At 41.7% G+C, this 27,280-nt stretch overlaps 1 protein-coding gene across 2 annotated transcripts in view; it reads right to left on the reverse strand.

Moving 5' to 3' along the window:
- ctnna1 (catenin (cadherin-associated protein), alpha 1) overlaps positions 1–27,280 on the reverse strand; it is a 188,959-nt gene that overhangs the window by 112,443 nt on the left and 49,236 nt on the right. For both annotated transcript variants that reach the window (XM_038795451.1, XM_038795452.1), the window contains exons 5-7: positions 25,355–25,474; positions 24,408–24,677; positions 14,430–14,633 (exon numbers count right to left, since the gene is read on the reverse strand). In XM_038795451.1, the coding sequence (XP_038651379.1) occupies positions 14,430–14,633; positions 24,408–24,677; positions 25,355–25,474 (594 nt within the window). The remainder of the gene's footprint in view (positions 1–14,429; positions 14,634–24,407; positions 24,678–25,354; positions 25,475–27,280) is intronic.

Here is a 27,280-nt window from a genome sequence, read left to right on the forward strand (position 1 = left end):
AAAATTGTCAGTAGGTTTGATGGATTTGAACGATACAGCAATCACTGGTCCATTCACCATGGTAATATATGGAGTGCACCAACAGGTAAAAGTAGCGCTAATAAACAAAGGATCTAAATAAGCCTTCACATGGGACCACCTACTCGTTCCGAACTTCAGAAAAACAGCAGTAGCTTTCTAGTCCAAATACAGCCATTAGCAACTACAGCCGGAGAATCACATTTCCTGACTGAATCATAGGTGACGCCATGACTTTCGTGATGATTCGTCCCCTCCAAAGCGGTGTACACGTGCCACGTATCGACGGCCTCGACCATTGCCAGAGGTCCGCCCTCCCGATGCTCCACCCCCGACGGCACGGGACACGCGAGGTCTCGCTCATCGACAATTCTCCGGGATGTTTCGGCAGCTGGAGCCGGGTGCTCTCCGCTGCAATCCTCCTAGCCCCCAGCAAAACGGGGAATTGGTGGCCGTTTTGCGCCTTCCGTTCCCACGCTGGCTTGGGGACATAGTCTCCAAATCGAAGAATCCAGCCCCAGATTTTCATCTCAATTTATATTTTATGTCAATTTTCTCATATCAGCTCCAATCTAACGTTCATTCCATTTTGAAGATGCATTTTCAACGCAAATTTTTCCAGACCTGAAACATGCCCAAGAATTGCTGGAAAAACAATTCCAGCAAGGTTACTGAATTTTTTATGTGCCAAAGCCTCAGCAACTTCAAGCAAGAGGAGGTGTGTAATGAAACGGAGAAATCGAAAAGCTGCTGCTCCATCATTAGCTTCATGAAAATAGCATCTCACTATCTGGCTCCCTAGTCGAATACAATAAATGACATGAACTGCGTTATAGATACAAAAAGTTCTCCACAGGAAGCAAGAGCTTGTCCATTTCAATTAATTCCTTTTTCTTTCATCTCTCACTTATTCTAATCTTTCATTTTTCCTCTTTCTTTGTACTTGATTGAGCAATTTGAATTTTCATGTCTGTTCTGTTCATTTTACAATCCAACATGTTATGATGCAGTTATTTGCCCTGTTTACTCAGATCCTATATGCCCAATGGATGCCATGCTATTGGCATCTTCCACTTCCAAAGAAAAAAAAAAATCGACATTTTAAAGACAAGAGCAAGCATAACAGTGGGCACTATTCATTGGCTTACCCCAACACTTTTTGGGCCATAGGGTAATAGATGTTTAAAGCATGGAAACAATGGTCTCCACAATCCAATAGTTTTCATATTTCCACATGGCAAACAAAAACAGCTTCTGAAAAGAGACATCACCTAGTGACTTATCAATTGTCCTTCATTCCCACTTCCTCCATACCTCAATGTTTAATTATTTTAAGTCTGTTCAGAGATTTGTTCATTTCCAAATTTTGAAAACTATGCCTTTCTTTTATGCACATGACTCGCTATGCAGATCCAGCATTTTATCCTTTGAAGTTTTCTACTCCGCATTTATTTTGCTTTTCAACAATGTAACCAAAATAATCTCAAATAGATATAACACCATTGCAAAATCACTACGAGTAAAAGGATCACATGATTGTATTTGGGAAATCAGTTCTATGCTTGGATGGTGACTGCAGTCTTCACGATCATGACTACAGGAGTAAATGCAACTAGCAAATTATTAGGATAAAAAATATCCAGTGTTTCATCTACCATTATTGTGGGAACAGCATCTGCTGTTCCACCCTAGTTTCTAAGAACCCACAATAACCTTTAGACATACAATTTCATGTAACCAGTTTCTTTCAAAATGGTTTTCAATTAACACAAAGAATTTCATGAAATCACTGTGGCAGTGAGAATTCAAGGTCAGCTCGGCTTTTCTACTCAGATATTGGAGATGCGTGTTTGCAAGGGCAGAGGAGACAAGAGTGAGCTTTTATTAACTGAAAAGAAAATGTGACGACAGCTGTTTTGAAACTGAAAATGGCTGTGTCCGAGGACAGGAAATCATTTACAAAATCAGCCCACATAAAGTATAGGGTGGGAAGTTGAGCTGCCAGAACTTTAGTGAGAATGATAGCAAAGGAGCATTATGTCGGTCTCATGAGTCCATACAGGGCATAATGGGGGGGGGAAAAAAAGAGAGATATTGAATAGGTGGCTCGAGTTAGAAGGGAGGGCAAAGAAAAGGCAGGGTTGGAAGTGGTTAGAAATAGCCCAGCTAGTGATCAGAATAGTTCGATGGGACAAGATCCCAACATAATGCCCAACAAATATAACACAAGGCTGCAGACGAGCAAGGAAACGTCGTCAGACTCAGAAGCCCCACGAGCCTTGCGGTGGAGCAAATGGCGGAGGCTCCTGCTGCGGCTATGACTTTGGCCGGCCTGTGGACTGCCGAGATGCTGGCAAGTTTCTTGGCAAATAAATTTAAAAGCAGAGGTGGGCAGTCTGGGAGAACCTCGAGGAGGTGAAGGAAGGGGCTCTAGCCCTCATCCGTGCAGCCTTGGGGAAGACAGATCGGAAGGTTAAGGAGCAAGGTGTTGGAATACAAAGGAGTGGCACACTCAGACCAGATACTGGATTGTTTCACGGGAGGCAGAGAGGGCGTTGATGGCTAAGGGGTGAAGCCTGAAGGGTAAGGTGGAGGTTCTGGAAAACCATTCCAGATGGCCAAATTTAAGAATCATTGGGCTGCTGGAGAGTAGGTTGAAAATCCTCGGACTACATGCCCAAGTTGTTGTTTGGGAAGATGGTGGGGGAGTGGGGGGGGGGATTGCCATCCCCTCCTGAAATGGACCAGACCGATTGGTCACCAAGGCGGAAGCCTCAGTCTGGGAAACCACAAGAGTGATCATCATCAGGTTCCATAGGTACCAAGACAAGGAATGGGTCCCGGGTATGGCGAAGGACCATCGAGACTCTAGATGGGAGAACCAGCTCATCAAGATAGATCTAGGACGTGGGATCGGAGCAGAGGTGGCCAGAAGGCTTGTGACCTTCAAAAAAGGTCAAGGCCACGTTGAAGAAAAGTAATGTGCGATTTGGTGTGGTGTACCCAGCCTGTCTTAAGAGGGCTTTTAAAGAGAGAGAGTATTACTTTGATGCGCCAGAAGCAGCAGATGAGTTTGGACTGTGGGCAAACAATTGTGCAAATTTGTTTGGGTCATTTGTAGCTGTACTTATTGTGGGATTTTTGTATTGTAGGCGAGGGGACACTGTTGTTGCTGCAGGTGTTTTTTTCTCCTGGGCAAGTTTAGAGTTTATAGTTTGTATTTTTGGGGTTGCTTATGGGATGGGTGTTGGTTTTAGTTTCCCCTCTCGTTTCTATATGAAAGTTGGATGTGGGCAGGGGGCTGGTAATTGGTATGATTATTTTCCAGGTTTTACCCTGCGTGGGGGGGTCACCTTGCTAGCTGTAAAGTTAGTTAATGGAAGCGGACGAGTGGGGCTATCTGCAGCTTACTACTTTCTAATGAAGATTTTGTTCTGGTTTTGTTTGGGGTGGGAAAGATAGGGGCTTTTTTTCTCCTTATTGGTGTTTGTTTACTGGGCTGGGGTATGATTGAGGGGGGTGTTGTTTAACAAGAGGGCACCTCTTGCAACTTCTAAAATATTGGTGGACCCAGGTGGGAGGGATGTAGTGAGTTGTTGGCAGGCACATCGGGAGTATTGGTAAATGTGCATGCACCAAACTGGGATGGCACTGTGTTCACCAATAAGGTATTGGCTTGTATCCCAGAGCTGGATTCACATCAACTAATTCTGGGGCGGGATAGGTCGTGGTACGCGGAGATAGTTATTTTGGATTATGCTCTGCACTTTGTGCATTTGATGGTGGAGCCAGGCCCCACTCAGCAACCCCCATGGGGATTGGACACAGCAACACTGGTTTATAAGGGATTCTGTGAGCGTATATCCTCTGCCATTGAGAAGTACATGGAGTTCAATATGAACAAGGCAGTTTCACCTACCATGTTGTGGAAAGCTCTGAAGGCGGCGGTGGTGGGGTTTTTTTTTGGGGGGGGGGGGGGGGGCGGGGGAGAGACAGAAGAGAGAGAGAGAGAGAGAGAAGAGAAAATATTTTTACAAAGTGCATAAGGATAAATCTGGTAGGGTGGCGAGGTGGACCGTCTGTACTCGATTGGCCTGACACTGGAGTTGCTAGCAAGTAGGAAGAAACTACATGTGGCGTTTGCGTTGCTCTCAGCAGGCAAGGCAGTGAACCAGCTGTGGCCCTTGAAGGGAATCTTCTTTGAATATAGGGAGAAGGCGAGTTGCCTTTTGGCATACCAGTTGAGGCAGCAGGCTGCTTTCCGGGCAACAGTGCAGACAAGGGATTTGAGTGGCGGGTTGGTTTCAGCCCTAGGAAAGGTTAATGTAGCATTTGAGGCCTTTTATTCAGAGCTATACAAGTCAGAACCTTCAGAGGAGAGACTGTCAATGTTGCAGTTTTTGGACGTTGTTTGTCCTTCCTGGTGGCAGAGCAGGAGAGAAGGGAGGAGTTGGAGGCGCTGATTGATCTGGAGTAAGTTATGAAGTCAGAGTAATAGATGCTTAAAGCATGAAAACAAGCCCTTCAGCCCAGCTTGTCCATGCCGCCCAGTTTCTATAACTAAGCTAGTCCCACTTGCTCGCATTTGGCCCATATCCCTCTATACCCACCTGTCCATGTAACTGTCTGTTTTATTTTAAAAAAGGGAAAAATTGTACCCGCCTCTACCACTGGCTTTGACAGGTCGTTCCAGATGTTCACCACCCTCTTGTGTGAAAAGAATTCCCCTCTGATCTCTTTTATATCTCTCCTCTCTCACCTTAGACCTATGCCCTCTAGTTCTAGATTTCAAGAAGGCATACGGCATGCATTGGCCGGAGCATTGGGTAAAAGACTTGCAGCTGTATAGAACCTTACTTAGGGAGTATAGTGTTCAATTCTGGTCGCCACACTACCAGGAGGATGTGGAGGCTTTAGAGAGGGTGCAGAAGAGATTTACCAAGATGTTGCCTGGTATGGAGAGCATTAGCTATGAGGAGCGGTTGAATAAACTTGGTTTGTTCTCACTGGAACGACGGATTGAGGGGCGACTTGATAGAGGTCTACAAAATTATGAGGGGCATAGACAGAGTGGATAGTCAGAGGCTTGTTCCCAGGGTAGTCAATTACTAGGGGCATAGGTTTAATGTGCAAGGTTTAGAGTAGATGCACGAGGCAAGTGTTTTTTTTTAAAACAGAGGGTAGTGAGTGCCTGGAACTCGCTGCTGGAGGTGGTGGTGGAAGCAGGGATGATAGTGACATTTAAGGGGCATCTTGACAAATACATAAATAGGATGGGAATAGAGGGATATGGAGCCAGGAAGTATAGAAGATTTTAGTTTAGACGGGCAGCATGGTCGGCACAGGCTTGGAGGGTCGAAGGGCTTGTTCCTGTGCTGTACTTTTCCTTGTTCTTTGCCTTTGTAAAAGATGTTGACTATCTACCTTATCTTTGCTCCTCATTATTTTCAAGAGTGTAATGGATTAATGCAGTTTGGTAAAGCTCCAGGTGCGGATGGGTTCCCTATCGAATTTTATAAAAGATGTGCGGGTCTGTTGATCCCACTGTTGTTGGATATGTTCAATGTGTGCTTGGGTCATGGGATGTTAGCATAAGCATTAATTTCCCTGATCCTGAAGAAGGATAAGAATCCTACGGAGTGGGTCACACTGACCCATTTCAATGTTGAACGCTGATGCTAAGGTATCGATGAAAGTGTTGTCAATGCTTTTGATGCCCTGCCTTCCGGGAGGGTGATTTTAGAGGAGCAGAGTGGTTCTGTTAAGGGCTCGCAGTAATCAGAGATTGTTAAATATCGTTCTGTCCCCCACACCAGTGCCCGAACCAGAGGTGATAATTTCATGGATGCAGAGAGTTTGATGGGGTCAACTACACCCATTTGAAATTCTTGGAAGGTTTGGCTTTGAGCCAAAATTTCTATCATGGATTTGGCTCCTGTTCAGGGCCCCTGTCACCAATGTGCATAGGAATACCCGGAGTTCTGGTTACTTTCAGTACAAGGCAGGATTGTTCATCGCCTCCTCATTTGTTTGCCTTGGAAATAGGTGGGGTGGCAGGGGGAGCATAGGGAGTCTTTATATGTCGATGATTTGCTTCTGTACATCACAGACCCACTCTCAAATGTAGAGGAGATAATGAAGCTACTTGGGAGTTTTAGCTTCTTCTCAGGATATCAGGCGAATTTGGGCAAAAGTGAATACTTTTCAGTGAATCTCCCAGGGAGGGGAGCTGATTTGGGGAAATTGCCAAGCTTCTGTTTTCTGGGAATCCAGGTGGCTCAGGATTGGGCCTCACTCCACAAATTTAACTTTGTTAGTCTGATGAATGGGGTCAAAGTCGACTTGAAAAGGTGGGATGCCCTCCGCGTCCTTGGCAGGCAGGGTGCAAACTGTGAAATTGAACATCCTCCCAAGGTTTTTTTTTCAGTGTTTCCCAGTCTTTCTCCCAAAATCTTTTATGGTCAGGTCAATAAAATAGTATCCTCCTTTATTTTGGTGGGCAAGACACCATGGATTTGAAAACGTTTCTACACAGAGGCGCAGCTGCAGGGGTTTGGTGATACCTCATTTGCTATTTCATTGTTGGGCTGCAAATATTGAGACAGTACAGGGGAGGTTTAGGGATCTAGATTCGATATGGGGCGGATTGAGGTGGGCTCTTGTGGAGTCAAGAGTACCCTCGTCACTGCCCCGCTTCAATATTCCCCTGCATGATTCACCATGAGCCCGGTTGAGTATTTTAGACAGCATTTTAGGCTGGATCCCATGTCAATGTTTGCCCCCATATGCAGGAACCATTTGTTTGTGCCATCTGGCATGGACACGTTGTTCAGGATTTGGGGGAAAAGTAGGGTTGGAGAGATGTGGGGACATGTTTGTTTATTAAAAGAAGATTTGCCAGTATGGATGTGTTGTAGGAGAAGTTCCAGCCTGAGAACCAATATATTTATGTACTTGCAGGTTCACGACTTTTTGCATAAGGAGATTCCTTAGCTTCCCCTGGCACCGTCACCCTTGCTCTAGGATAGGGCCCTTCCTATGGCAGAGTTGGACGAGGGGAGGCTTTCAGATGTGTATGGCTGGATCCGTCGACGGAGCCTGGAGGAAGTGAAGAGAAAGCGGGAGGGTGAACTGGGTCCAATTTTGGTTGTGGGGCAGCGGGGGAAGAGAAGGGGTGTGGAGTGAAGCTCTTGACAGGGGTCAACTCCATCTCCTTGTGCTAGGCTCAACGTGATCCAGTTCAAGATGGTGCACATGACCAGGACATGGATGAGTAATTTCTTCTCGGGGGTGGAGGATAGGTGCAATCATTGTGCTAGGGGGACCGACGAACCATCCAACATGTTTTGTCTTTTCCCAAACTTGCAAGCTTCAGGGTCTCCTTTTTCAGCTATGCCGGGGATTCTGGGTATTAAGCTGGAGCTATGCCCTTTGGTGGCTATTTTTGGTGTATCGGACTCGCTGGTGCCACAGAAGGCAGACTTCCTCATCTTTGCCTCGTTAATAGCCCAGAGGCAAGTTCTGCTCGGGTGGAGGTCCCCAACACCATCGAGTGCCTTGGCCTGGCTAAGTGATCTGATGAATGTGTATCTTATACTATGAGGGGGTTGGTGGAAGGGTTTTACTTGAGGCAGAACCTTTCATATCCTTTTTCAGGGAATTAGTCACCGTCAGTCAGTTGCTGTTCGGAGGGGGGGGGGGGGGGGGGGGGGGGGGGTTAGGTAATTGTTTGTTTATGGGATGTTGGGATTGGGTGGGTATATTTTGCAATTATTGTTTCGTTTTATCTTGTAATAATGAAAACTTCTCTGAATAAAAATATTAACACCAGGTTAAAGCAGTGTTTGAAACAAACCTGTTGGACTTTAACCTGGTGGACTTTAACCTGGTGTTGCACGACTTCTTACTGTGCTCACCCAGTCCAACGCCGGCATCTCCACATCATAAAAATATTAACTAAGGACAAGTGCAGACTATTCCGGAAACACCTATATCCCAAGAAAGAAAAAGGATCAAGAGTTTTTTTAATACTGTCATGGGATGTGGGTGTCACTCATTGTGCCAACATTTATTACCCATCCCTAATTACGCTAAAGGTGGTGGTGGTAAGCTGCCTTCTTGATCTGCTGCAGTCCATGTGGTGTAGGCTCACTAACAGTGTGGTTAGGGAGAATGTTCCAGGATTGATCCAGCTACAATGAAGGAATGGCGATATATTTCCAAGTTAGGATGCTGAGTGGTTTGGTGGGGAACCTGCAGGTGATGGGTGTTCCCATATATCTGCTACCTTGTCATGGTAATGGTCATGGATTTGGAAGCTGTCTACGGAGCCTTGGCGAGTTCCTGCAGTGCATCTTGTAGATAGTACAGACTGCTGCTACTGTGCGTTGGAAGTGGGTGGAGTGAATGTTTGTGGATGGGGTGCAAATCAAGCAGGTTGCTTTGTCCTGGATGGTGCCAAGCTTCTTGTTGGAGCTGCACTCATCCATGCAAGGGGAGAGTATTCCATCACACTCCTGACTTATGGGCTACAGGTGGGGACAGGCTTTGGGGAGTCAGAAGGAGTGTTACTATCTACAGAATTCCTAGTTTCCGGCCTCCCTGTTGCGGCCACAGTTTTTTAGCCAATTCTGTTTCTGGTCAATGGTAACCCCCGGGGTGTTGATAGTGGAAATTCAACAATTGTAGATGTCATTTTATGTCAAGAGGAGAGGGTTGGCTTCTCTCTTGCTGGAGATGGTCATTGCCTGACACTGTGTGGCATGAATGTTAGGTATTAGGTCAAGAATATGCCAGAGCAGTAGCTGGGAGATCAAAAGTTTACTTGGTGTTAAGGATCATATGGCCACTGTGGCACTTTTGGCAGGGGAGGCGATGGATAGTTTCAAAACATGGGCAAGGGGAAGAGTATTTCCAACAGTGAGCCACGTTTCAGTCAAAGCACAACGTTAATGCCATTAGTCTGGTCAATTAAATCAAATGAGCTGATAATCTGGAGGGAAATGAACACAGGGACAATAGCCTTAGAAGATGGTAGAAACAGGAGCTTTAATGAATGCAAGCAGAGGAGCATCCTGCAGCTGTGGGATTATTAAAAGACAATTTAAGCCTGAGATGAGGAGGAAGGGGGAAGTGCGTTGATGGGTCAGATTAACAACAGAGAATGAACAGCAAAAGTCATCACGGCTGGGTGACAGGAGAAAAGAGAAAGAAGAAAAAACAAAGTGACTGAAGCAATGGGCTTGGGTCTGACACATTAAAATCTATGAAAGGCGGAAGCAGTCATTCATGTGTCCATTTTCAGCTCCATAATAACAATTACCAGGACATCAAAATAAAGATAACATTTTCAAATATACCAACAGGTAAGTTAGTTCCCAAAACCTCAACAAAAAATAGCTTACATTGGAAGCTTGGGGGATTAAAAAAAACTAGTAGCATAGGCAGGTTGACTATGTAATTAGTCATATTGGAAAGTTATATTAAATGCAAACAGAATATAACATGACACATCAAATAAATAGCACTCTTTATAAAATCATTCAGTCAGTGCCAGACCACTTGACCCATCATGTCCATGCCGGCTCTCTACAAGAGCAACTCAGTCGGTCTTCCTTCCCCTTCCTTTTTCCATAACACTACAAGTTTCTCTTCAGATACACAGTTAATTGTCTTTTTGAAAACCACAATTAAACCTGCTTCCACAACATTCTCAATAAATCGTGCATTCCAGGTCATAACCACTCTGTAAAATAATGTGTTTCCTCATATTGCCGTTGGTTCTTTGCCATTTACCCTCTGGTTCGCAACATTTCAATAGGAACAGTGTCTCTTATCTATTCTGTCTAGACTCTCATGATTTTGAACACAACTATCAAATCTCCACTCAACTTACTCTTTTCAAAGGAAAACAACCCCAGATTATCCAATATATTCTTGTAACTGAAGTCCCTCATCTCTGGCAACCATTCTTGTAAATCTTTTCTGCACCTTCTCCAAGCCTTCACATCCTTTATGGGGTATCAGTGGTGTAGTGGCAATGTCAATGGACCAATGATGCAGAGGCCCAGGCTAATGCTTTGGAGCCCTTCACTTGACTCACTTCATTCCTCAGAACCAGATCCAGCAATGCTTCTTCCCCATTAACCCAGAAGTATAATGATCAAGAATATTCTCCTGAAAACATTCCAGAAGCTCTTCACCCTCTGTGCCCTTTACACTACTTATGTCCCAGTCTACATTGGTATAAAAACAATGGAGACATCAGTTACTCTCTACATCATGAGAGTCTAGACAGGATAGAGACACTGTTCCCATTGAAATGTTGCGAACCAGAGGGTAAATGGCAAAGAATCAAAGGCAATATGAGGAAACACATTATTTTACACAGTGGTTATGACCGGGAATGCACTATTGAGTGTGTTGTGGAAGCAGGTTTAATTCATCATGAAAGCTCCACACCATTCCATGTCGAAACACTTCAAGATGAAGTGACTGTCATGTCACCTCTAGGGGCAGAATGTATCGACAAACTAACTACATAATCCAGTACAGGTTTATCAGACTGTTATGTTTTGGGATGGTCTCTTTACTTAAAGGTAAAATGGAGGGATGATGTGACTTGAATTCTGCTCAACAAGCAGCCCAGGATGTTTAAAGATCAAAGAGAGGCCCAGATTGTGTTATCGGGGCGACGGTGCAAGTGTTCACAGTTTTGAGACAATGGTAGCAGTCTCAGTTCAGAGCTCAAGGTCTTCCAAAGTCCCAGGGAGGTATTGAAAGTATTGGGTTATAACCAGTTGTACTGTAAATTGTTTATTTACTTCTTCAGATGAAAAAGTGTTGCAGTTAATATCTAAATAATTTCTACCTGGATGCAAAGCTAATGTGTTTCATGTTGCCATGGGGAAGAATGCAGAGGCTTTCATTTTTGAGATCACATTACAGGCTTCCCTATATCTCAGACAATCAGCAGTTTCATGATGAGATAATTCTTAGCTTTGCAAACTAGCACAGCAAGATGTGGGAGATCTACGGCCTTTAGACAAGGAGACACATTGTGAAGCCATCTAAGGATTCCAGATTTGTTCTGTCATGGCTAGAGGTAGCTGTTTTAGGAGACTCTCAAAACTAAAGGAAGTGCCAGGAGGCAGGCACTTGTAGTTACTTCTTGACGAAACAAATCTATTAGAAGTTGGGAGCAATGTGGACCGTTTGGCCCAAGGACTATAATTCTGTGGAGTTTACAATGTATGATAAATATGAGAGGAGTGCCTTGTCATAGTTTAAAGTATAAGTTGCCCTTAAAAATAGTGTTGTTAGTTTAGAGACATGTTTGCAGGATGGTCATGACTGGGAGTTAAATATCATGGGGTATCAGGCAGGAAGTTAAGGGAGGTGGTGTAGCACTGATATTTAAGGATGAAATCAGGGCGGGAGTGACAGATGATATATAGGTTCTATGGAGAAAAAGGTTGAATCCATTTGGGTGGAAATTAGAAATACTAAGGAGAAAAGGTCACTGATAGGTGGAGTCTCTAGGCCACCAAATAATAATACGACGGTGGGACGGGCAGTAAACAAAGAAATAACTGATGTAAAAATGGTATGGCAATTATCATGGAGGATGTAAATCTGTGTGTCGATTGGTCAAGCTAGGTCAGTCAGGGCAGCCTTGAGGAGGAGTTCATAAAATGTATCTGTGATAGTTTCCTCGAACAGTATGTAATGGAACCTACGAGTGAGCAAGCTATCCTCGATCTGGTCCTGTGTAATGAGACAGGAATAATTAATGATCTTAGTTAGGGATCCTCTCGGAAGGAGTGATCATAATATTGGTTGAATTTAAAATACAGATGGAGTGTGTGAAGGTAAAATCCAATACCAGTGTCTTGTGCTTAAACAAAGGAGACTACAATGGGATGAGGGAGGAGTTGGCTAGGGTAGATTGGGAGCAAATACTTTGTGGTGGGACAATTGAGAAACAGTGGATGATTTTTAAAAAGATTTTTCAGTGCTCAGGAAAAGTATATTTCAGTGCAAAGGAAAGACTGTAGGAAAAGGGATAATCAGCCATCGATAATAAGGAAATACAGGAGGCTATCAAATTGAAAGAAAATACATACAAAGTGGCAACGGTTAGTGGGAAACTTGAAGATTGGGAAATCTTTAAAGGTCAACAGAAAGCTATGAAGTAAAGCAAGATAGATTATGAGAGTAAACTACCTCAGAATATAGCAACGGTCTCTACAAATATATTAAATGAAAAAGAGTAGCCAAGGTAAACATTAGTCCTTCAGAGGATGAGAAGGGAGATTTGATAAATGGGAAATGAGGAAATGGCTGAGGCATTGAGCAGGCATTTTGTGTCGGTCTTCACAGTGGAAGACACAAATAAAATGGCAATAATTGTTGGCAGGGACGCTTTGGCAGGTTGAGGACAGAGAAACGATCATTAGCACTAAGGAGGCAGTGTTGGGAAAACTAATGGGGCTAAAGGTAGGCAGGTCTCCTCACCAAATGCATTTCAGGGTACTAAAAGAGGTGGCAGGGTTAATAGCAAATGTGCTCTTGGTAATTGACCAAAACTCGCTGGACTCTGGGACGGTTCCGGCAGATTGGAAAATAGCAAATGTGACACCACTGTCGAAAAAAGGAGGTAGACAAAAGGCGGGTAACTTTGGCTGGTTAGCTTAACATTTGTCGGGGGCAAAATGCTTCAATCTATCATTTAGCAAGAAATAGCGAGACATCTGGATAGAAATTGCCCCATTGGGCAGACACAGCATGGGTTCTTGAAAGGCACGTCATGTTTCACAAATTTAGTGGAATTCTTTGAGAATATTATGAGCGCAAGGGACAACGGGGAACGGGTACATGTGGTGTATCGGGATTTCCAGAAGACATTCGACAAGATGCTGCACAAATGGCTGCTGCAAAGATAAGGGCGCATGGCGTTACGGGTAATGTATTAGCATGGATAGAGGACAGGTTAACTGACACAATGCAAAGAATAGGGATAAATGGGTGCTTTTCTGGTTGGCGATCAGTGGCTAATGGTGTGCCTCAAGAATCAGTGTTGGGTCCGCAATTGTTCACAATTTACATAGATGACCTGGAGTTGGGGCCAAGTGTAATGTGTCAAAGTTCGCAGATGACACTAAAATGAGTGGAGCCAAGTGTGTAGAGGACACTGAAAGTTTGCAGAGGGATATAGATAGTTTAAGTGAGTGGGCAAAGGTCTGGCAGATGGAGTACAATGTTGGTAAATGTGAGGTCATCCATTTTGGTAGGAATAACAACAAAATGGACTATTATTCAAATGGTAAAAATTGCAGCAGCTTTGCAGAGGGACCTGGGTGTCCTTGTGCATGAAGCGCAAAACGTTGATTCACAGGTGCAGCAAGTAATTAAGAGGGCAAAGCGAATTTTGTCCTTCATTGCTGGAGGGATGGAGTTTAAAAGCAGGGAGGTTATAATGCAGTTGTATGGGGTGCTGGTGAGGCCACACCTGGAGTACTGTGTACAGTTTTGGTCTCCTTGCTTGAGAAAGGATGTACTGGTATTGGAGGGTATGCAGAGAAGATTCGCTAAATTGATTCTGGAGTTGAGGGGATTAGTTTACGAGGAGAGATTAAGTAGATTGGGACTAAAAGCATTGGAATTTAGAAGAATGAGGGGTGGGTGGGGGGGGGGGGGGCAATCTTCCAGAAATATATAAAATTATGAAGGGAATAGATAGGATAGAAGCCGAGAAATTGCTTCCACTGGCAGGTGAAACTAGAATGAGGGGGCATAGCCTGAAAATAAAGGGGAGCAAATTCAGGACCGAGTTGAAGAGGGACTTCTTCATCCAAAGGGTCGTGAATCTGTGGAATTCCCTGCCTGGTAAAGCAGATGAGGCTACCTAGTTAAATGTTTTTAAGGTAGAAAGGTTTTTTTTATAAAAAGTAAAGGAATAAAAGGTTACAGTGAGCGGGCAGCTAAGTGGAGCCGAGTCCACAAAAAGATCAGCCAGGATCTTATTGAATGGCGGAGCAGGCTCAAGAGACCAGATGGCCTACTCCTGCTCCTAGTTCTTATGTTAATGTTTTTGGCTATTTTTACAGCAAAAATCTTAAAACGTGAAATTGGATTCCTCAGGGATCGCAACACTACTATTTTTAATGTGATCATTTAATTATGCAAGCAAATAAACTCACCCAAAGGAGGGAAATATTAACACAAATTAACACAGATTATTAACACAAATATAACTCCATCGATTATCAATTTCAAATAGGATTCTGCATTGTGAAATAATTTGATCACTAGTCTAATCATTCAGCTCTTTATTATGGGAAAGATGTGCCCTAGTATAAACTCTGGATCCAAACACATTTAAATGTTAAAATGAACTTTATCTGACTCACATTGCCCATATATTCAGAAAGCAGGTCCTGTAAAGCCTGTCTCACTGCATTACACTCCGCCACGATTCGCTCACGACGATCATCACGTGTACAAGACGAATCTGCCATTAGTGCCGCCCCACTAATGATGCTCTCAAGTCTTTCTTCCAGAGACGGTCTGAAACGTTCCTCACTGAAGCTCAGGGGATCGACTATTATTTGTTTCTATTGGAGCAAAAAAAAATGTTTAGTAGAGCACTCTACCCTCATTTCAAATATCAGTTTAAAGACTCTGAAATCAAATCATGAATAACACAGATATGCATAACATACACATAGAACATAGAACAGTACAGCACAGAACAGGCTCTTCGGCCCTCGATGTTGTGCCGAGCCATGATCACCCTACTCAAACCCACGTATCCACCCTATACCCGTAACCCAACAACTCCCCCTTAACCTTACTTTTTAGGACACTACGGGCAATTTAGCATGGCCAATCCACCTAACATGTGGACAAAAAATGTGGTGCAGTTCTACAGCTACAGATTATTTAAAAAGCTCAATGTTTTCCAGCTTGCATCTGAAGTGACAGAAGCACTGCCAGCCATCCTTTCCACAAAACCTGAAGTTTATAAAGTATTATGTCCCACTGCCCCAGTACAGGAATTCATCCTTGGCTGGTGCTGCTTTAGGTCATGAATTCATTTCAAGATTTTTCCCGCAAATATATATTTGTGCATAGATTGTAAACCGCTCAAGTACTTTTGCAGCCTCAACATTGAGAAGGACATTCATCCATAGCATTTAAACTTTGAAAGTTCACACAATAAGAGGTATACATCTTACGATAACGTGACATTTAATTAATTTGTCTCAACTCAATTAGCAAGATTTGTGCTTAGAGGAACAAAAATAAAATGATTTATCATAATACGTGCTTAGAAATAAATTAGATTTTAACTGAAATAATCTTGGTAACACAGCATTTCTGCAAATATGAGAGTGTAAAATTATCTCTGAAGAGCTAAAGAATTTTTCAATTTCTTAATTATCAAAAGTTTCTCCCCCAGGTGAGATGACAAAGATAGATTGTTCGCAAGCTTCTCTGCCTGACCACATAGCAAATGGAATTTTTTCATACTTCCCTATCCTTTACTCAAGTTCACCTCCCTGCATATGAGGAAGGCTAATACTAACTCAACTACACCAAATTAGTTCAATTGAAAGTAAGGCCAGCAACTCAAATTTCAAGATTAGCACTTACCCACTTCCTCTACCTACCATTCTGAACTAAAATCTTCCTTTCTAGATATAAAAAAAAACTTCCAACAGCAATTGTCCCTTTTGTATTTAATGCGCAATGTGTAGAAATCAGGTAATAATTTTTCAATAACTTGGGTTGAACTAAAAATGCAATCAGTTAAATTTGTAGATCTTCAATGTACAATGTACAAGGGGCTGGTTTAGCACATAGGCTAAATCGCTGGCTTTTAAAGCAGACCAAGGCAGGCCAGCAGCACGGTTCAATTCCCGTACCAGCCTCCCAGAACAGGCGCTGGAATGTGGCGACTCGGGGCAGTAACTTCACTGATGTCTACTCGTGACAATAAGCGATTTTCATTTCATTTCATTCACAAATACAAAAACAAGTGTCATTAATTTGGTAATACTTGTATTCAGAATGTAATAAATTAAACTTAAATGATAGAGGTCCAACATTCAATGGGGGAAAAATGAAGTGCATTATTAAGTGGTAACAGAATGAAAGAAGTGGAGAAGGTACATAATTTTCACCGTAACTGTTTCATACTGGTGATACAATTGATGTAATCATATCGTATGAAATACTTGCACTTAATTTAAATAATTAACCCCAATTCTGAATACAATCCAGCACAAGGCTTTGTGTATTTTAAAATAGACATACATCTTTAGGTCAGATGACTCAAGGACTCTATTATCTTAATACAGTGAAATAATCCAGCACCATCTCCATTGCTGCCCTGAAGGAACATACAGAAATATTTTGGTGTATTTGAATGAAGAGATATAATCTGATGTTCTGATGCAAAACATATTTTATAGAACTGTGGAGTCGGACACTTTAGGCACAACATCGAGGGCCGAAGGGCCTGTTCTGTGCTGTTCTAGTCTATCAAGTAACCAAAGATTCAGAGGCTCTTCCGCATTCACCTTGCGAGTTTAAAATCAGTTTCCACCAGTTAAATGCTTACCAGTTCAGGGATCTCACCAAACCAAGTGCCTACAAAATTAGAAACTTAAATTATATTGACAGCGTTACAGCATTTATTATATTCAGGGGAAACAACCCCAAAATGCATTACCTTGTGCATTTTTACCATACGTTCGGCACTGAATCTCACAGCCAACAATCCCTCCCCCCCCCCCACCCACACGCTACAGGAGGTCAACTCCTTACCATAACACTTCTATCTTCCTAAAAATGTCTCCTTAAGTTATGCATCATGAACAATTAACTCCCTCTGCTCGGCTCCCTCAAAAAGAGCTTAGATAACTTTGTTCTTGCATGGTCTCACTTATAATTGTCCCATTTGGCTGGAGTAGCTCCAACAATGGTTCATTTTCCCACTCATCTCTGGTGGAATGCAAAGTTCCATCTTTCATTATTCTCCACTTCCTTATTTACCTGCTTCACCTAAAAGATGATTTAAGAAAGAGATCAATTTCCGTGTATAGATCGATGACATTCTGCTCGATCTCCCTACCAAATCCCACTGCATAGTCAAGACCATCAGTTTAACACCAGGTTGTGGAAATGCAAAAACATCTTTAAATCAAACGATGGGATAACTGAAAATGTCATTATTCAATTCTAAAAATCTTGCATATACACCTAATTCATCACCAAATGCTCAGTTAGGCTGTAATCGAATGTGTGCAACCCGTGGCTTGGCCCATTGATAGAAACCTCAAATCCCACTTTCAACTCTGCAACACCGATCCATATCGCCTCCAAAATCTATTTCTTAAACTCCACCTTAAATAATAGCTTCCAGACCATCCAATAGTCCTCTAGTCATATCCTGTTGCAGGCCAAGTCTGATCCATCCAGCATGTCAGTAGTTGCTTCATAATGCCCAATACAGTCATTTAAAAATCGCATTGTTATCCTAAAATCCCTCAATTGATTTACCCAACTTTGTCGCTAATGTGATGGCTAGCCTAAGCTCCTGCATATCCAGCTTTGTGCTTTCTCTTCATCAGTGGTAAGGGTCTCAACTGCCTTAACCATAATATTGAATTGTTTTCCTAAAACCAATCACTTCATCTCTCTTGGATATTAAAAAGCATCCTCAAAATTTACCCACTTAACCCACTTTTCTATTTCCTATTTTATTCCCATGTGTGAAATATATTTTCCATTTTAAAGGCACAACAGACGTGCAAGTATCTGTCTCGCTTCGGTTTCCTCCTCCACAGAAGCTCAGATATTTAATACATCTTTTGTTATATTGATCACCGAGATGTTAGCATTATATTTCACATGCCAACAGTTATAAATTCATGATAATAAAACATTCAAGCCCCATCAAGTTAATCTTGTGCCCTTGTCTGACCTCAACTCGCTGTCAAAATTATCCTTTAAATAATCACAATCATCAAATTTATGCATCAATGGGCAAATTTCCAAAGTTGCAAAGATAAAACTTTAAAGTACTATTGGGAACATATTATTGTATCAGTGTTCGAGGTTCGTCATTAGGTCATCTCAAGTCTCATGTTTTAGTGCATCATTGACCTTTAGATTTGCATTTACATTTACCTTTTTTTTCCAAATGATACATGTCATGAAAAAATTGCAGAGCAAAATCGTAGTGTACTATGTGAATGAAAGAACATATTGGAAGTGTGCAAAACTCCCTGAACAATTCTCATTAAGGAAGAAAACAAGTATTAAAACACTTCTAAATATCTTTGCAGCTTTGGAAATGTGCTCATTATATAAAGTTGATTATTTTGACTATTTAAAGGATGATTCTGATAGTGAGTGGAGATCAGACAGGAACAATAGGTTATGCACACAAGATGCTAAGTTTGTTTACATATTTTACTATCGGCTAGTAGGGTATTTATAACTCTTGGCATGTAAAATTTAATGCTAACATCTCAGTAATCAATACAACAAAATATGCATCTAAGCTTTTGAGGAGGAGAAAACAGGAGTGAGGCAAAAACTTAAACATCTGATGTGCCTGCAACATGAAAAACATATCTTCAAAGTGCTTCACAGATGGAAATAAAATGGTTATTAATAGGAGATGGCAATATGTATGGTTAAGTTGGTACATTTTGAGGCTGCTCTTTAATATCCAGAGATGAGGTGATGGGTTTCAGGAAAAAAAACGTTACTTTCAACGTATTGGAAACATGCATAGTTCAGCTTCTGCAGTTGCTTGGATTTTCCCTTTTCTCCTGCTTCCCAGAGTCCTTGCACAACATTCAATAACTGAACTTCTTAGCTCTTGCTGTTATATCATGTGCGATCTGCCAGAAGACAGGTCCTTGACTCACTATCTGATGCTTCATCCTGAGCTGTTTTCTTGGTAGCTTTTCTTTTGCCACTGCCTTCCACTCTCAGAGGAAAGGCGAAGGGGCAGGTCCCAAATCTGCCTCACCTTGAACAGGTTAGTTCTGAATAATGTTACCACACCCTGGGCTAGTGCATGGTCAATTCCAGCCCCATGTGCCCCAGAATCATAACACAAGTGAATTAACTAATAATTCTTATAAAAATACCCGAAGGCTTTGGCTTTTGGCTGCCCAATAGTTAGTCATCAGGTGTGGAAATGTAAACACTATTACTGTTTATTTATAACAAGGATTACGAAATATGCAGTAACGACAAGCTAATACCCACTTTAACTGCTTCCATCCTCTACCCACATAAGACAGACAAACACAGAAGGGTGGAAAGGGTAAAACAAATAAGGATGAACGTCAAAAGATAAGCGTCTTTGCATCAGATGGTTTTTTTTGGCATACTTTCTTCACAGAAAGCTTCCTGTATCTGGTTACAACCTGTAATGATCTTCTTTGTAGATTTGTTCATTCATGGTTGATGTAGTTTGTAAAATGCAGTACTCACAGGCAACAGACTTCCTGGAGAGACACCAGATTGCCTTTCGAACTTTGCTTTCAGTTCAAAATTCACATTCAGGCCTCAACTTTATGGAGTGTGTGTTGGTCGGTTCTGGACTTTGTTTGCACAGCCTGTAATGATTCTGTTGTACATAGATTCATCCAGGTGTTCACTTCCAGATCAGAAACACAGCCTTTCTGGAGGGGAGGATAGCAGACCTTCCTTGGGGCTGCCAGGAGTCAAACTGAAATCAAAATTAAACCTCAGGACTCCGAAAACATCCCATGGATCCAATCATTAGCGGTTACTGGGGAGAGCACAAACTTTTGGGCTAATCCACTGGCCACCAGCCAATCAATCAGACCGAGACCCATTTAGCTCTTGTCTGCAGTTTAAACCAGTTTAAATTCTGTTCGAATTAAAGGTCCAGGCTGCTTGCCTTAAAGTGAGATGTCCATTAATCACTCGTGGATGAAAAAAATGTTACGGCTAACTTAAAAGGGGAAATAAGCGAATAAGCAGGAAGGATCCTTACAATAACACACTAGCCATCTAGTGCTAACCAGCCCCCTAGTTCTTGCTATACCATACGCTATTTCCCAAAGTAAGTGTTCTCACAGATTATTTAGGCTCAGGTCTATCAGTGTAGCTCTTGGACTGATTGAGAGAAAAGTATTTTTGCAAATGATGGGCAGCAATGTTCCACCATAATTGCTGTTCACCATTCACAAACGATCTCGACGTAAGTATTTCAAAATATATGGATGATACCAAAATTGGAGTGGAGTTTAATATGGGATGATTGTGCCAAAATGTAGGAAAGCATCAGTAAACTTGCAGAAGGGACATATAATTTGCAAATTACAATATAATTTTAATTTGCAAATTACAATATAGATAAGTACGGGAAGAAGAATAAGGCCACTACTCCTGGGAAAATAAATGTCTTGATGCAGTAAAACAATAAATCAATCTGGGGAAATGGATACAAAAATAAGAAGTGGTGATGCAGTTTAGTAAGGCCACAAGAAATACAAACAAATATCCAGAATTGAAAAACAGAGCAGCAATGTTAAACTTGTATAGAATTTTGGTTATTCCATACTTGGAGTTTTAGTGTCCATATTATTCAAATAATATAGGTCCTGTAGAAATTGTAAGAAAGATTCATAAAGGAGATACCAAACTGAAAAAATACATTCATCAGGAAAACCTGGGATTCTTTTCTCTTGGAGAAGGCGAAGGAGTGATCTGATAGAGGTCCACGGCTTGAGGGGGGAGAATAGATGGCTTCATTTGTGGGCGAGACCTGAACTAGGGGGCATAAACACAAGATAGTCTCTAATAATTTTGATAGGGAATTCAGGATAAACGTCTTTACCCAGGGAGTGGTCAGAATGTACCTTAGATTCATTTAAATGAACCCCGGGTATGTAGGAAAGGCATCAACACCAAATCGACTTTCCAGTGTTGAAAATAGTCGAGAAGGCGGTGAAAAAGGCATATAGGATCACTAGCTTCATAAATAAATATATAGGAAACAAAAGCAAGACGCTGGGCAGCACAGTGACACAGTGGATAGTACTTCCGCCTCACGGCGCTGAGGTCCCAAGTTCGATCCTGGCTCTGGGTAACTGTCAGTGTGGAGTTTGCACATTCTCCCCGTGTTTGCATGGGTTTCGCCCCCACAACCCAAAGATGTGCAGGGTAGGTGGATTGGCCACGCCAAATTGCCCCTTTATTGGAAAAAAATCAATTGGGTACTCTAAATTTATATTTTTTTTAAAAGCGAGAAGCTAGGCTAAACCCAGCATTAAATAAATTCAATGATCCAGCCTCCACGGCTTACGAGGAAAGGAATTCCAGACTCTAATAAGTCTGGAGAGAAAACACATTTTCATCTCCAGCTTAAAAGGAAGACAATTCTTACAACATTATCTCCTGCTTTCAGTTTCGCCCTAGGAGTACCCTCAGGAGTTTATATTTCAATAGAATCACCTCTCTCATCTTTCTAAACTCCAATGGGTATAGGCCCAGCCTATTCACGCTTTCTTGATAAAGTAAGCCCTTCGTCCCAGCAATGAGCTGAATCTTCTCTGATTTGCTTCAGATGCAATTATATAATTTTTAAATAAGGAGACCAAAACCGCACAGTGCTACACGTCATCTCAGCAAGATGCTGTGTAACTGCAGTGAAAATTTCCCACTTGTATATTCCATTCCCCTTGCAATAAACACCAACATTCCATTCGCCTTCCTGATCACTTCCTGTACCTGTATAATTACTTATTAGGTTTCATGCAGCAGATCCCTCTGTACCTCCAAGTTCTACAATCAGTCTCCATTTAAATAGTACACTGTTTTTCTATTCCTCCTGCCAAACTAGACAATTTCATGTTTTTCCCATGTCCTCTAATTCTATGCTCTCCCACAAGGGAAAATATTGTTTCCACATCTGCCCTGCCAGGGTCGTATGTGTTTCAAAAAGATCACCCGTCATTCCTCCAAATTCCAATGATAGCACGTCTGAAAATCAATGTATACCACATCTATAAATACCTCGATATCTACTTTGCTTGTTTCTTCCTCAAAAAACTCAAAACACTATTTCCCGTTCACAGAACCATGCTGACTTTGACTGATCACATTATAATTTTCAATGTATCCGACTATTACCTCCTTAATAATAATAAATACAAGACTAACTGGCCTATAGTTTACTGTTTCTTATCTCCTTTCTTGAAAAATATGTTATCCATTTGTATTTTCCAATCTGCTGGGACCCTTAGAAAATTATAACCAACGCCTCTACCACTTCTGTGCCAGCTTCAGATCCTACGATGTAGGCCATCTGGTCCCAGAGACTTGCCAACCTTTTTATCTAATTGTGGTAAGTGATGGTTTTAAGTTTCATCCTCTTTAACCTCTATTTTCATGCATCTTTGGGAAGTTTCAAAGTCATTGTGAAAACAGACACAAAATACTTATTCAACATCTGCCATTTCTTTGTTTTCCCATTATAAATTCCCCAACACACTTTCTCCAGACAACACTTTGCTTTAGTTACTCGTTTCCTATTTAAATATTTGTAGAAACTCCATCTCTTTTTTAGTTAATAGAGTTAGCTTTCTCTCCTACTCTACTTTATATTTTAGGCATTCTTTGTTCTTTGCTAGTTCTTAAAATCTGTCCAATCTTCTGACCTATCTAAGCCAAATTGTATAGTGTTCTCTTCAATTTGAAAATATTAACTTCTTTATTTAGCAATGGATTGATGCACCCTTACTAAAAGAGTCCTTTTCATTGGGATAAATATTTACTTATAATTATTAAACACATCCTTAACTGGCTGCCACAGCATCTTTACTGTACTATATTTTAAACTAAACATCATACTTTAGGATGTGAAAACATTGGAAAAGGTGCAGAAAAGATTTACGAGAATAGCTGCAGGAACGAGAGACTTCAGTTACAGATGGATTAGAGAAGCTGAGGTTGTTCTCCTCAGAGGGTTGATAGAATTTTAATAGAAATAGGCAAGAACATTGCAGATCCTCCAACTGCAATCTTCCATTATTCTCTTGCTTGGGAACTATTCCTTCAGTTTGGAAAATTACACGTGCCAGTTCTCCACTACTTAAGCAAGTCGAGAGAGAAACCAGGTAATTATAGACCATGAAGGCTAATAACTGCTGCTGGGAATTACTAGAGTCTAGAACATAACTGTATGCTATTTAAGGAACAGCCAGAAGGCTGAATTTCAGTATAACTTGCAACGGGTGGCACAGGCGCACAGTGGTTAGCACTGCTGCTTCACAGCACCAGAGACACGGTTCGATTCCCGGCTTGGGTCACTGTGTGCGGAGTCTGCACGTTCTCCCAGTGTCTGTGTGGCTTCCCATTGGGTGCTCTAGTTTCCTCCAAGTTCCAAAAGACGGGCTTGTTAGGTGAATTGGACATTCCGAATTTTCCTTCAACATACCAGAACAGTCGCTGGAGTGTGGCGACGAGGGGATTTTCACAATAACTTCATTGCAGTGTTAATGCAAGCCTACTTGTGACACTAATAAAGATTGAGATTATCTAAAAATTTACAGACTAATCAAGTTAAAAACATACAAACATACAACAATCATGTGGTTACATAATAACAAAATAAGAGGCAACAGGAAAGTAGTGGATGGAATATTAAAAGAATGGTAATGTTGAATTAAAATTATATTAAATCTACAAAGCAATACATAATTTCTATATTGCAGGCACTGAATTACATACACATTTCATCATTTAAGTACTTCATTGAGGACCTGAACCACGTTAAGGGATTTTACTTCTGACAGGGTTCAACTTAGCTGAACCTCCGAGTTTCCTGGATTGCTCTGGGCATGATGGTGGTAAACAAGTTGCGTAACAAATTTTCTGAATTAAGTGCAACTTCTTGTTCGTAAAGTTTGAACTTTTTAAGGGTTACAGATGGAGTGGCTTAACATTTTGAAAATCTTCAGTTCAGAAAGTCAGCATGGATTTGTGAAAGGTTTGCATGCCCAATGAATTTTTTGAAAGGTGACTAAGACAGTGGACAGTAGTCTATAGATGTTATTCATATAGGCTTCCTGAAAGCACCTGTTAAAGGGTCTCACTAGAGAGTTAGTTACAGTTGTTGAAGCTCATGGAACTGAAAACAGATTATTGAGCTGGTTTCGGAAATTGGTCAAGTGAAGAGTTTTGTTTTGAGCTTCACTGTGTTCATTGACCATCAAGAATAAAGTAACCAAGTTCATATAATCATGTGCATGTCATACAAAACGTTTAGCAGCACTACAAGAAGAATAGTATCTACTTCAAATGTCAACGTTTATATCGGAAATACTCACATCAAAGCGATTCAAAGCATCCGCCAGCTCACCAGCACTACTTTGCTGACTAAGGGCGACATCCTCTGATGTAGTTGCCTGAGCTGCATTTGAAATGCCAGTGACGGCCTGCGTCAATTGCTTATAGATCAAATCTCGGTTGGCTTTGTAAGCAGCCACATCTGGGTGCTGGAGACAAGCTTGTGATGCAGTGTAGAGCATGGGGATATTCTTTTGTAGAACTCCTCGTGCTGCAGCCATTTGATCTCTATGGTGAATATCCTTCAATTCCTTCAAAAGAAATACCATACCACATTACACCAAGATTTTAAATTATCTACAAATCTCAGCAGCGATAAATCATACATTTGTTGCATTTTTATTCTAGATACAGTCCTTAAAATTTTCCACAGGAGTCATTCAAATTCTTGTAACTTGGTTTGAACTGCATAACATCCAAAAACTAGTATTAAATATTGTTTCAGTATATCCCAGCCAAAACATTACACTAAAATTCTTCACTTTGATGAATTAGCCTTCTTTGTTACCCGCCTCCTATTAAATAGTTCTCATTAAACTGAGCATCTAAAGAAAACAATTTTAAAACGACCCAAGAGTTGCTTTTTAAAAAATGCAGTTTGTCCAAGTGAATGAAGCATGGATGGATTATGTTAAATGTCCTGAAAAGATTTTAGATGGTTTACGAACAACTGCATTCATACAGCGTTTTAATGAAGAAAAGCACATCTAGGTGCATGCTTTAAATTACCAGTTAAGCCAAGAGACTTCTAAACATATTTTTCCTAAAACATAGATTATTGCATCTCATCTATAACCAACTATTGCCGCCTCTTAGTGTTACCAAAACACCGTGCGTACAGTTTGGCAACATGCTCTCTTCTGGACTGCATATATGAACAAGATCTTCCCCATTTCCATGTCTGATTATACAAGTACATTTTGAATACCTGCTGTCTTTTGGCTGCCATAAGGTTCAGTTTGTCCACTTCAGGTTTCAGTGCCTTAAATTGTATTCCAAGCTCTTGCTCATTGTTGGCATTCCTCACTTTTACAAGGGTTTCTTCAACCTAGAAAAAAGTGAAACGGATTGTGTGTACATTCACAAAAATTAAATGCATAATACAAGAGTACAAAAATTTATAGGCCAGCAATTTAGGCAAATGGAGTTGGTGATCACACTCAAGTTTATTGTACATGGCAGATCAATCTTCCTGTCAATCAGGCCTCATGCAGCATAACAATATCTCTCATGCCTAGCCTCACTCTACTTGTCTGACATGGCTCAATGAATTGAACAGTTAACATGGATTAAAAATCACATGAAGGGCAGCACGGTTAGCCCTGCTGCCTCGCGACAGCAACAGAGTTCGATCCCCGCCCCACGTCACTGCCCATGTGGAGTTTGCCTGTTCTCCCCCACAACTGTCATACCCCCACAACCCAAAAATGTGCAGGTTAGGTGGATTGACCAAAGATAATGTACAAGGCCAAATGGTAAACACTAATTACCTCCCCTCATTACCAACGTAAACAGGGGGGTGGATACTCTGATTTAAAAATAGTTTGCAACACAGTTGCACTAAAAAACAAACAGTGCAAATGTTAAACTTTGCGCTGGAGAAACCAGATACCCTCGCCTCTGTATCAACAGAAGGGAGGAGGGGGGATGGTGGGGAGAGAGGGGAAAGGAGGATAGTGGGAAGGGAGGGAGCCGGGGGAGGGGGGGGCAATCGGACATTGTGCGAACTATCTACAGAGGCTGAAAAACAAAAGAACCTTCAATTAAGTTGTGCCTGATTCCGGGAGTCTCCCAGAGGGGATGAGGAGCAACACAGTGTCAGGCATGAGTGAGTCCTGCACCCCACTGCAGAGAGCCCCATGAGCACCATCCGCTCCCGACACTGGACGCCGACAGCCTTCGGGCCCGAATCCTCCACCACGCACATGTGCGGCGGGCAACACAGGCCCACCAACCAACCCAGGGTCTGCCTTTTCATTGCCACTTTTTTAAAAATCCAATTAAGTAGAAAAAAAAAATCACACGTCCAGCAGTGAGGAGAGTCAGTTACTAACGGCACCACCCAAATTGTGGTGCTTTTAGCTGGATGGTTGGATGAACAGGGTGCTCTTGTACTATGTGGTGTGCAAGTTAAAGGGAAATGGATACAGCAGAAATATCGCTTGACATAAGGTCCTTGTTCACGGAGGGCCATGATTGCAGAGATATGCTGCAATTTCCTCCTCAGTGTGTCTTAGAAAATGCATTCTCTCCCACACACCTTATTACAGGGCATTGAGTTCAACAGGTAGTAGGAACGGAGGGTAGAAGGAACTGAGCCATGGAACTAAGTTCTTGCAACTAAAGCTATAATATTTATATCCACGTGAAAGCATCTCAGGTTTTTGATGATTGTAAGGGGTGATCCAAAACCGCATCATGTTGCTTCCTTCTCATTCCCCTCCATTGTTTACCAGCTATGCAACTAAAGTAAAATTGAAACATAATGCATTTTTTGAAAGAAGTATAATATTAGATTGACAAAAGGGGATTCAATGACATCCATGAATTGAAAATACAAATTCCTTACATCTAATGTCAATAATTTCCCAATAAAACTAACAAAGCCACATAGACAACCATAACCTTAACAATAAACTCACTTCTGAAACTTCTGGCATAAAAAACACTAGTCTGGGACGGCCTGGTGGTGCAGTGGTTAGCACTGCTGCCTCACAGTGCCGAGGACCCTTGTTCGATCCCGGCCCACTATCTGTGTGGAGTTTGTACATTCTCCTCATATTTGCGTGGGTCTTACCCCCTCAACGCAAAGATGTGCAGGGTAGCACATCTTAAATTGGAAAAAATGAATTGG

The sequence above is a fragment of the Scyliorhinus canicula genome, chromosome 4 (genome assembly GCF_902713615.1).
Source record: "Scyliorhinus canicula chromosome 4, sScyCan1.1, whole genome shotgun sequence".
Classification (NCBI taxonomy): domain Eukaryota; kingdom Metazoa; phylum Chordata; class Chondrichthyes; order Carcharhiniformes; family Scyliorhinidae; genus Scyliorhinus; species Scyliorhinus canicula.